Consider the following 11,977-nt stretch of genomic DNA (forward strand, 5'->3'; position numbering starts at 1 on the left):
TTTTTTATTGGATGAGCTTTTTATTAAACTTCTAATGGACCGATGCAGTGCAGCACACACTGAGTGACATCAAACAGCTGAAAGATCAAACACCATTTTTAAAAGAACTCTGACTGGATTCGTCTGAAAGAAGAAAGTCAAAAGATGACTTCAGGGTGAGTAATTTATGGGCTAATTTTCATTTTTGGGTGAACTAACCTTTTAAGATTTTATCTGAAATCTGAAATAACGTCACCCATTTGTTGTTTGATTCTGACTGAAATACATAGAAACACATATCTCCCTCCTCAGAAGTGACGAACGGTAGGCGCTCACCTCTGAGCTGACCATCAGCTCGGGAACACTGTGCACCATGGAAACAGTCGCTGTAGAGATGTGCGCCTGCTGCTTTCCATTCTTGCTCTGTAGTCTGAAACATAAGAGCATCTTCAGCACCATAGTTACCAACAGCAATAACTCTAAGAGCCGACACACGTGAAAAACAACAATAGCTTTTCCTGAATGGCTCCTGACAGACGTCATTTCACTTATTTGGGTGAGAGGACAGAAACGATTCTGAACTGGAGACTGAAGAGAAAAGACAGAAGTAAAGTGGATGTAGACTCACTGAGTTAAGTCCTGGCCGCATTCGGCACACAAGCCCTTCATTACAATGGGATGACTGCATTCTTCCACTTTTGCTATCACACTCCTGTTAAAAAGACAAAAAATGTGTAGCAATAAATACAGCAATAAACAAATGCACTTCATTTAAATAAGCTATGCTTCTTAGCAGGCTAAAAACCTGAATTATAGGGAAAGGTAATCTATAAGCTGCATTATAATGATATTTCACTCAGGGGACTGGGAAAATGTATGCAAAGTATCTCTCCAAACTCCAGTATAAGTGCAAAGAGAAGTGTAAACTGATGTTCATTTTTTCAATTTAATGCCTAAAAAAAACTAAGCAATTTCTAATATATGCACACAGCACCCTCTACTGTTAAAGACTGCAAAGAAACAAGCATGAAAGACTGGCAGTTTTCTTTCCTATGTTGAAATATTTCCTAATGTAACAGGTTCAGACATATCAGAAGGATCATAACATTTACAAAAAAATAAAAAATACTCAAAAAGGCATGATTTACAATTACACCCATAATTTGCTTATTGCTAGTCTGTCATATAAGAGAAAGGACATTCTCAAGACATCTCTCTAAATTGTAATGAAAAATAATAGTTTTGGCAAGTTATTTTATATGTAAATGTGGATGTTTTAACAACCTTCCTATCCACTCACATTTCCAGAAGGAGTTAAGAGATCTGCACATCCTTAAAACTTATGCATAACAAAAGCCCTTAAACGGTGTAATCTGCTGAAGGTGTATTTTTATAATTAACCCCATTTTGTAATATTCTTTGGTTGTTTTTTATAGCAATAAAAAAAATTTAATTGCTGTTTGGGTTGCTTGAAATTGCTTGTTTTTTTTATGCATATTTCTCATTCAAGTTACATTTAAGACTTTTTAAAACAAAGTTAAGGACTTAATTGAATGTAAAACAATATGCCAATATGTTCTCTAAATGCAAATGTATTAGCGATGCTTCAAAATGTAAAAAAAATAAAACTTCCAATAGATCTCCATTATTTATTAAATAATTTAAAAATAGAAAAAGCTTAAGGCTTGAATAGCTGTTTCCAACTACTAGGAGATTGAAATAACTTTTACTGTACCTTCTAATCACACTGCAAAAACAATGCTCTTCTTCATCAGTGTTTTAATTTATTTACATGTGCAAATGTGAAAAGATTCTTAGATCAAGAGAGATTTGCTTATCTCTTGTCTTATTTTATGATACATTTTTAAAATGAAGTGAGTTCATGATTAAAGGGGTCATATGACGTTGCTAAAAAAGTACATTATTTGTATATGGCGTAATTAAAATATGTTTATGTGGTTTAAGGTTCAAAAAACACATTTTCCACATACTGTACATTATTGTTGCTCCTCTATGCCCCGCCTTCTGAAGTCGATATTTAAAAAGCTCATCGGTCTGAAAAGCAAGGTGTGATCTGATTGGCCAGCTATCCAGTGCATTGTGATTGGCTGAATTCCTCAAGCGTGTCCCAGTCAGAACACCGACGCCACAAGACAATAACAATGAAACCCATTTCAAATGAGCCATTTGTTGCATCCAATGGGGAGATAATTACTGATTATAATGACTTATACAGTTTTTACGTGATGCATTGCATCACGCCGCGTAAACATAAAACAATGTCTGCATTTGTGATCGGAGAAACGACAAACAAGCGCTGCTCTTCACTGCTCAAAACTCATGTTTGAATCATCAGTGGCAAAACCTTTACATACAAGTGTGTCTCAAATTATAATGTTGTGGAAAAGTTCATTTATTTCAGTAATTCAACTCACATTGTGAAACTCGTGTATTAAATAAATTCAGTGCACACAGACTGAAGTAGTTTAAGTCTTTGGTTATTTTCATTGTGATGATTTTGGCTCAAATTTAACAAAAACCCACCAATTCTCAGTAAATTAGAATACTTCATAAGACCAATAAATAAATAAACATATTAGTGAATTGTTGGCCTTCTAGAAAGTATGTTAATTTACTGTACATGTACTCAATACTTGGTAGGGGCTCCTTTAATTACTGCCTCAATTCAGCGTGGCATGGAGGTTATCAGTTTGTGGCACTGCTGAGGTGGTATGAAGCCCAGGTTTCTTTGACAGTGGCCTTCTGCTCATCTGCATTGTTTGGTCTCTTGTTTCTCATTTTCATCTTGACAATAGCCTATAGATTCTCTCTGGGGTTCAGGTCTGGCCAGTCAAGCACACCAACACCATGGTCATTTAACCAACTTTTGGTGCTTTTGGCAGTGTGGGCAGGTGCCAAATCCTGCTTGAAAATGAAAACAGCATCTTCAAAAAGCTGGTCAGCAGAACGAAGCATGAAGTGCTCCAAAATGTCTTTGGTAAATGGGTGCAGTGACCCTGGTTTAAAAAAAAAACACAATGGGCCAACACCAGCAGATGACATTGCACCCCAAATCATCACAGACTGTGGAAACTTAACACTGGACTTCAAGCAACTTGGGCTATGAGCTTCTCCAGCCTTCCTCCAGACTCTGTTGGCGGCTGTACTGCGTTTGAGCTACGTCACTATATTCTTTTCATTGACTATTTTTAACTCAAAAAACAATTGTATACATCATCGTTTCCGTTTATATAACGTGTGAATATATCCTCTATTGTATTCTACAACAAAAACAATCAGAGCGCCTCGCTATCACTAGTTTTATTTTGATCTCCCGGGTCCGCTATTAGCTTTTAGCCCGTTAGCATCAGCGGCGTGGTTGCAGCTAACTGCGCTAACATTGCTAATACTCTATTCACACACATTACCACTGCTGTACTCACTGTTACTTGCTTTAATGGCGGATGAATGTCTCCACTCTGTGCAGCTCGAGCTCGAGGCCGTGGGAAAGCAGATTCGCGACCTGGAGGTGAGGCAGGCCCAGCTGAGAGAGCGGAGAACCGCGCTGGAATCATCCCGGGCTCACGCTCACAAGTCCGGGGTAAGTATACAGCGATCTGTTAACAGTCCCACCACGTCTACTCCGTGTGTTTCTCTGCACAGGCCCGGTGCACCCAGGACGCGATCTTCCCAGATGTCCTTCACTGCGACGCCGGGACACCACGGACCCTGGGTGCATCCACAGCGGAGGACGCGAGCCGGGTCCCGGGCGACGACTTCTCCCCCTCCTGCCTTCGACATCTCCATCCGGAACCGCTTCGCTCCCCTCCGCGAGACAGGACGCGACGCTGTGATCATCGGAGACTCCATCGTCCGACACGTAAGTGCTACGTTAGCCGAAGGTAAAGTGCACACTCATTGTTTGCCTGGTGCTCGTGTTCTCGATGTTTCTGCGCAGATACCCGCGATCCTGAAGGTCGACGAGAGCCCCAGAGCGGTCGTGCTTCACGCCGGGGTTAACGACACCACGCTGCGGCAGACGGAGACGCTGAAGAGGGACTTCAGCAGCCTGATCGAGACGGTTCGCAGCACGACGCCCGCGGCGACGATCGTCGTGTCAGGACCACTGCCCACGTATCGACGAGGACACGAAAGGTTCAGTAGACTTTTTGCTTTAAATGAATGGTTGTTGTCATGGTGTAAAGAACAGAAACTGCTATTTGTTAATAACTGGAATCTTTTCTGGGAGCGTCCTAGGCTGTTTCGCGCTGATGGATTACACCCCAGCAGAATCGGAGCGGAGCTGCTCTCTGACAACATCTCCAGGACACTTCGCTCCATGTGACTAGTAAGACAATTCTCTAATAACTATTATGATGAGTTTTGTTCCACCCGCTTAAATGATAAAAGTACTTGTGCTGTAAAAACTATTAAGACTGTGTCTGTTCCCCGGATAGTGAGGTCAAAATATAATGTAGGATCTAGAAAAAATCTTATCGTAATTAAACCAGAAAAATGTAAAGTAAATGAACAAAAACAATTTTTAAAGTTTGGGCTCATAAATATTAGATCACTCACACCCAAAGCAGTTATTGTAAATGAAATGATCACAGAAAATAGTTTTGATGTACTCTGCTTGACTGAAACCTGGCTAAAACCAAATGATTATTTTGGTCTAAATGAGTCTACTCCACCAAACTACTGTTATAAGCATGAGCCCCGTCAGACTGGTCGTGGAGGAGGTGTTGCAACAATATATAGTGATATTCTCAATGTTACCCAGAAAACAGGATACAGGTTTAACTCTTTTGAAATACTTTTGCTAAATGTTACACTGTCAGACATGCAAAAGAAATCTAATGTATCTCTTGCTCTGGCTACTGTGTATAGACCACCAGGGCCGTATACAGAATTCCTAAAAGAATTTGCAGATTTCCTCTCAGACCTTCTAGTTACAGTTGATAAGGCGCTAATCATGGGAGATTTTAATATTCACGTTGATAATGCAAATGATACATTAGGACTTGCGTTTACTGACCTAATAAACTCCTTTGGAGTCAAGCAAAATGTCACCGGGCCCACTCATCGTTTTAATCATACACTAGATCTAATTATATCGCATGGAATCGATCTTACTGCTATAGATATTGTACCCCAATGTGATGATATTACAGACCATTTCCTTGTATCGTGCATGCTGCGTATAACTGATATTAACTATATGTCTCAGCGTTACCGTCTGGGCAGAACTATTGTTCCAGCCACCAAAGACAGATTCGCAAATAACCTGCCTGATCTATCTCAACTGCTATTTGTACCCAAAAATACACATGAATTAGACGAAATTACTGACAACATGGGCACTATTTTCTCTAATACATTAGAAGCTGTTGCCCCCATCAAATTGAAAAAGGTTAGAGAAAAACGTACTGTGCCATGGTATAACAGTAATACTCACTCTCTCAAGAAAGTAACTCGTAGTCTTGAACGCAAATGGAGAAAAACTAACTTGGAAGTTTTTAAAATTGCATGGAAAAACAGTATGTCCAGCTATAGACAGGCTCTAAAAACTGCTAGGGCAGAGCATATCCACAAACTCATTGAAAATAACCAAAACAATCCAAGGTTTTTATTTAGCACAGTGGCTAAATTAACAAATTACCAGACGCCACCTGATTCAAATATTCCACCAACGTTAAATAGTAATGACTTTATGAATTTCTTCACTGATAAAATAGATAACATTAGAAATACAATAGCGAATGTAGATTCTACAGCGTCTAACACTTCAGTTTCATCCATCGCACCCAAAGATAAACTGCAGTGCTTTACAAATATAGGACAGGAAGAGCTAAATAAACTTATCACTGTATCTAAACCAACAACATGTTTATTAGATCCTGTACCCACTAAATTACTAAAAGAGCTGTTACCTGTAGCCGAAGAACCGCTTCTCAATATCATTAACTCGTCGTTATCTTTAGGTCACGTCCCAAAACCATTCAAGCTGGCGGTTATCAAGCCTCTTATTAAGAAACCAAAACTAGATCCTAGTGTACTGGCAAATTATAGGCCTATTTCAAATCTTCCATTTATGTCTAAAATTTTAGAAAAAGTTGTGTCTGCTCAATTGAGCACCTTCCTGCATAAAAATGATCTGTATGAAGAATTTCAGTCAGGTTTTAGGCCCCACCATAGCACAGAAACTGCACTTGTTAAAATTACAAATGACCTGCTTCTTGCGTCAGATCAAGGCTGCATCTCATTTCTAGTCTTACTTGATCTTAGTGCTGCGTTCGACACCATAGATCATGACATACTCATAGATCGATTACAAAACTATACAGGTATTCAAGGGCAGGCTCTAAGATGGTTTAGATCCTACCTGTCCGATCGCTACCATTTTGTTTACTTAAATGGAGAGTCATCTCATTTATCATCAGTAAAATATGGAGTGCCACAAGGATCCGTCCTAGGTCCCCTTCTATTTTCAATATACATGTTGCCCCTTGGTAATATTATTAGAAAATACGGAATAAGCTTCCACTGTTATGCTGATGATACTCAGCTATATATTTCAACGAGACCAGATGAAACTTCCCAATTATCTAAGCTAACAGAGTGTGTTAAAAATGTAAAAGATTGGATGACAAATAATTTTCTCCAATTAAATTCGGATAAGACAGAGATATTAATTATTGGACCAAAAAACACCACACAGAATCTTGTAGATTACAATCTGCAACTAGACGGATGTACTGTTACTTCCTCTACAGTCAGAAATCTGGGTGTTATATTAGACAGCAATTTGTCTTTTGAAAATCATATTTCCAATGTTACAAAAACTGCATTCTTCCATCTTAGAAACATTGCCAAGCTACGAAACATGTTATCTGTTTCTGATGCAGAAAAGCTAGTTCATGCTTTCATGACCTCTAGACTGGACTATTGTAATGGACTTCTAGGTGGTTGTCCTGCTTCGTCAATAAACAAGCTACAGGTAGTCCAAAATGCAGCAGCTAGAGTCCTTACCAGGTCAAGAAAATATGATCATATTACCCCAATTTTACTCTCTGCACTGGCTACCTATTAAGTTCCGTATCTGTTACAAATTATCATTACTTTCCTATAAGGCCCTAAATGGTTTAGCTCCTGCGTACCTAACTAGCCTTCTACCACGCTACAACCCATCACGCACCCTAAGGTCACAAAACGCTGGACTTTTGGTAGTTCCTAGGATAGCAAAGTCCACTAAAGGAGGTAGAGCTTTTTCACATTTGGCTCCCAAACTCTGGAATAGCCTTCCTGATAATGTTCGGGGTTCAGACACACTCTCTCTGTTTAAATCTAGATTAAAAACGCATCTCTTTCGCCAAGCATTCGAATAATGTATCTCTTAAATTGTGAGTGTAGTTGCATCTGCATTTTTATTCTTTAGCTTGGGTTAAACTAATTTTACTTTGTTGGATCAGCAGCTATGCTAATGATGTCTCTATCTTGTTTCTATGTTTTGCCACGGGATGGTAACTAGGATTTACACAAGCTCCAGTCTGGATCCAGAACACCTGAGAAGAAATGATGCTGACCCTCAGAGGACCCCAGATGATCCTAACCTTGAATCAACAAACAGAACTAACAATTATTGCTACATGTGTGACTGCATCATATAATTACTATTAATTAATAATATTGATAGTTCATCATCTAGCTGACTACGTCTTGTATTATTATTATTATTTTTCTAAAATCCTGTCAAACGTGCACAAACTACTAGCTACTACTAAATATTGTAGAAACATAATTTTCTGTAAAGTTGCTTTGTAACGATTTGTATTGTAAAAAGCGCTATACAAATAAACTTGAATTGAATTGAATTGAATCTAGGACCTTGGTTTCCAAATGAAATACAAAACCTTTGCAGGCGTTTTAAGTTGATTAGCTGATTGGCATGTCACCATATTCTATACATGTGGGCTGTGTTATGCAAATCTTCTCACAAAGTGACATAGACACGTGGGGACATGTATAAACGAGGTGTTTTGGGGGGCATTGACAAGTCTTAACTTTTATAAGTTTGAGACTTCAGTCTTTGAAACTTAGATCTTCTTGAAAAAAGATCTTATTTATATGCACCAAGAGATTGTTACACTCCAAAGAGAAAAGAAGAATTGAAATTGCATCATATGAACCCTTTAAAAGAAAAACGGTTCTTAAAACAACTTAATTCAAAGGGAAAAGTTTTCATGCCCCACTGACAGACATTTGTTATCTATCAGTAACTTTTTTTTCAAGTGTTGTTTAATTTCATAGAAAACAAGACTTCATGTTTTAAATTTGCATCTCAAGTAGGTGTATTTTGATTAAAGGAGGTTTGAGTGTTTGTATATAAAAAAAATATAAAATTTAATCCCACAACTTCAAAACAAATAGATGGTGGACAGCGAAACATTAGGGTAGACTATCATTTGGAAGAACTGCTGTAATCATTTGTACACGTTTCTCGTCCACTACTAGACTCGGCTCCATGCGCTCATCAACACGCCCTCTCTCCGATGCCCCGCCCCATACATATGTGACAGCCAATCCAAAGTCAGCAAAGCACAAGGCATAAATTGATTGACACGCAGAGAGCGTTTCTGATTGGCTAAAAATGGCGGGCCGCTCCCCCAAATCTTGTTTTGCTGTTTACAGAGCTTAGGGCTGTCTATCAGAGCGTATCTCTCAAAAGACATATTTGAGTGATACCTGTCTGTTAATATGAACTCTTTATGTGCGACATTACACTGTCATTAAAAGTGTTTTTATAGCGTTACTGGGCAGCGTGGAAGTTGAGCTGCTGCTGTCACGAGCTCAACGTTCAGCGCCAGTGCGCGTGCAACTTAGCTTAGCTCGAGCTAATAAGCAAAAGCAGCAAATAAAAGCGTAAAACGACATGTCAAGCGTTAAAACGGGCCGGTGAATACAGCCCCGACAGCGCGTCTTACCCAGGCGGGATGACCTGTCCGAGCTGACCGCACAGTTCCCGCACAACTCCAGCGCGGTCCGACTTCAGCTTCTTCTCGGCCGCTCGGCGCTCGCCCTCGGCGGGGACCGGCGCACACACCGCGATGACGGAGTCCACGTTCACCAGAACCCCGGGCTTCACCTTCCACTCGAGCAGCCGCAGAGGACGCGCTCCGGCGGGGCAGCGGATCTCCGTCACCTCCGCCGCGGGGCCCTCCGCTGCAGCCTCCTCCATCAGATCTTCACACTTCCGCCAGAGACAACCGGCGCACGAGCCGTCAGAGCAGAATTAATAAAAGGAGTTAAAAGCAATAAAACAATCCGAAGGCGAACCAGGAAAGATTCAACGGCAATGTAAAAGTATTGCACGTTAAAGGCTGAGGCGCAGGTTCACTCTTCCCGCCCGTAAACAGGAAGCACAAAGCTGCAGCGCGAGCGAAAACCTTTCCACTTCCGGAAGACTTTAATCACACACTTGATTTAGAATTACATTAATATTAGAGTATAATCTGTAGTTTATAATAATAATAATAATGTACTTAAATAACAATAATAGTATTTTATAAAAATAATTTTTACAAAAATAATAACAACAGCCTACACCAAATATTCACAGTCATCTCAATCTTGTGATTTAGAGAAAATCTGACCTGAGCATTTGTAACAAACTGTATTTATCTCTCCCCTAGCCCTGGTTTGTGATGTAATCTGATGAAATCTTATGATCACACACCATCTGCTCCCAGTGCCAGGGGACGAGGGCCCGCGTCACCGCTGCATGCACACCTCTTCTGCTAAGATTGAGTTACAAATCTTGAATTTCAAATAGGAACATGCATCTGTTACATCTTTCATCATATGGGTTCGACTCCCAGGGAACATGTTAGGTAAAAAATGTATAGCCTGAATGCACTGTAAGTCGCTTTGGAATAGATAAAAGCGTCTGCTTAATGCATAAATTGAATTTAAGTTAATATTTATGTGACTCTTTTATCCTAATGAGACTTTTTTTTCTGTATTAGCTTTTTCCAATTATTATTACACGAAAAGAAAAATTAAACATTATATAGACATATAAAGTGCAACAGTATCTTGAAAGTGCAGGGCACACAAAATTGAGAAATAAAATAATAATAATAATAATAAATAATAATGTAATAAATTTAATTTAAAACACATTTCTTTCCCATTTTTTCCAACTTTTTGAATGTTTCAGATGGGGAAGGCTTACAGTGCTTAATACTTTTAATCTAGACGTGTTGTCCTTTTGCACACTCGTGATGATCAAAATATCCTGAAACACTGGAGATATTCTGGTAAAACCTAAGACTAGAGAATACCCTTAAAGGGACCTTGGTACAAGAGCGTAGGTTTGTTTTTGACATTGGTCATATTCATAAACAGAGTTTTTTATGTTATGTTGTACAGACAATAACTACACAGTTTTCATTATTGGTTTTGAACCAACAGCATTACATCAGCGTCGGAGCGCTGGGTGTCTTAATCAAGCATCACTTTATTATTATATGAATCTAATTGGACCCAGGATGATTCTGAAAGAATACTCTGCTGTTGCTGCAGTAACGAACACCACTTTCACATGCATCTCATAGTCAGTGTTTTTATTTATTATTATTATTTTTATGTGGATATTTCAGCTAACAGATTCAGCTGAATGACATTCCACTCACATGGTCTTCAATAAAATCACATTATATGTGTCTCAAATGATCCTAGACTGGAAGATTGTGTATCTTTCAGCACAACCTTTGACTTTCTGTCAGCTTGCTTTATACTGAGAAATAATAATAGTCATTGATTGCGTTTCCTTTTCCAGTTTGCTCTGTTTTATCAATCACTGTACTACAAACGATTTATTTATTTAATTCTCTGACTTGCCTGCCTTTAAATGTGTACTGTCCCTTTAATTAAGGGCATACGTTCTTCGCTTCACTTAAACGTGTACAGTATGTATGTGTGTGTGTATATGTATGTGTGTGTGTGTGTGTGTGTGTGTGTGTGCGTGTGCGTGTGAAACGAAGAACGTACGCCCTTAAAAAACCACAGAGAACATCTAAATAATAATATTATTACAGAAATACGTTTTTTCTGTATTTATTTAATAAGAAATACAGAAATTTGCTGTACACTAATGATTGCTGTACACTAACGATTGCTGTACACTAACGATTGCACATCTAAGGACCCCTCTGTCAAGCTCCTGAAGTTTGCAGATGACACCACACTCATCGGCCTCATTCAGGACGGTGACGAGTTTGCTTACAGGCAGGAGGTTAAAGAGCTGGCTGTCTGGTGCACTCTCAACAACCTGGAGCTTAACACACTCAAAACAGTGGAGATGATCGTGGACTTCAGGAGAAACCCCCCTGCACTCCCTCTACTCACCATCATGAACAGCACTGTGACTGCAGTGGAGTCATTCAGGTTCCTGGGCACCACTATCTCTCAGGACCTGAAGTGGGACATTCACATTGACTCCATTGTGAAAAAGGCCCAGCAGAGGTTGTACTTCCTTCGCCAGCTGAGGAAGTTTAACCTGCCACAGGATCTGCTGAAACAGTTCTACTCCACCATCATCGAATCCATCCTCTGCACTTCAGTAACTGTCTGGTTCAGCTCAGCTTCTAAATCTGACCTCAGAAGACTACAGAGGGTAGTCCGGACTGCTGAGCGAATCATCGGTTCAACTCTCCCATCTATTCAAGAACTGTACTTATCCAGAGTGAGCAAAAGGGCTGTTAAAATCACTCTGGACTCCTCACATCCAGCACACTCCCTCTTTGAACTGTTGCCATCTGGTCGACGCTACAGAGCACTGAGCACCAGAACGACCAGACACAGGAACAGTTTCTTCCCTCAGGCAATCCATCTTATGAACAGCTGATACACACTGAACACACTACACTTTATATTTATATACACATACACTTAATTTATCTAACACACATACTTAGTATACACTTACATTTTGCAC

General features: G+C 39.6%; 2 protein-coding genes across 3 annotated transcripts in view; both read right to left on the bottom strand.

The window, feature by feature from the left end:
* ctdp1 (CTD (carboxy-terminal domain, RNA polymerase II, polypeptide A) phosphatase, subunit 1) overlaps window positions 1-9,411 on the bottom strand; it is a 125,246-nt gene extending 115,835 nt beyond the window's left edge. For both annotated transcript variants that reach the window (XM_059556779.1, XM_059556778.1), the window contains exons 1-3: window positions 8,964-9,411; window positions 608-691; window positions 316-409 (exon numbers count right to left, since the gene is read on the bottom strand). In XM_059556779.1, the coding sequence (XP_059412762.1) occupies window positions 316-409; window positions 608-691; window positions 8,964-9,217 (432 nt within the window). In that variant the 5' untranslated portion in view covers window positions 9,218-9,411. The remainder of the gene's footprint in view (window positions 1-315; window positions 410-607; window positions 692-8,963) is intronic.
* septin7a (septin 7a) overlaps window positions 1-11,977 on the bottom strand; it is a 318,106-nt gene that overhangs the window by 287,836 nt on the left and 18,293 nt on the right. The window lies entirely within an intron of this gene.

This window comes from Carassius carassius, chromosome 8 (genome assembly GCF_963082965.1).
Source record: "Carassius carassius chromosome 8, fCarCar2.1, whole genome shotgun sequence".
NCBI classification, from domain to species: domain Eukaryota; kingdom Metazoa; phylum Chordata; class Actinopteri; order Cypriniformes; family Cyprinidae; genus Carassius; species Carassius carassius.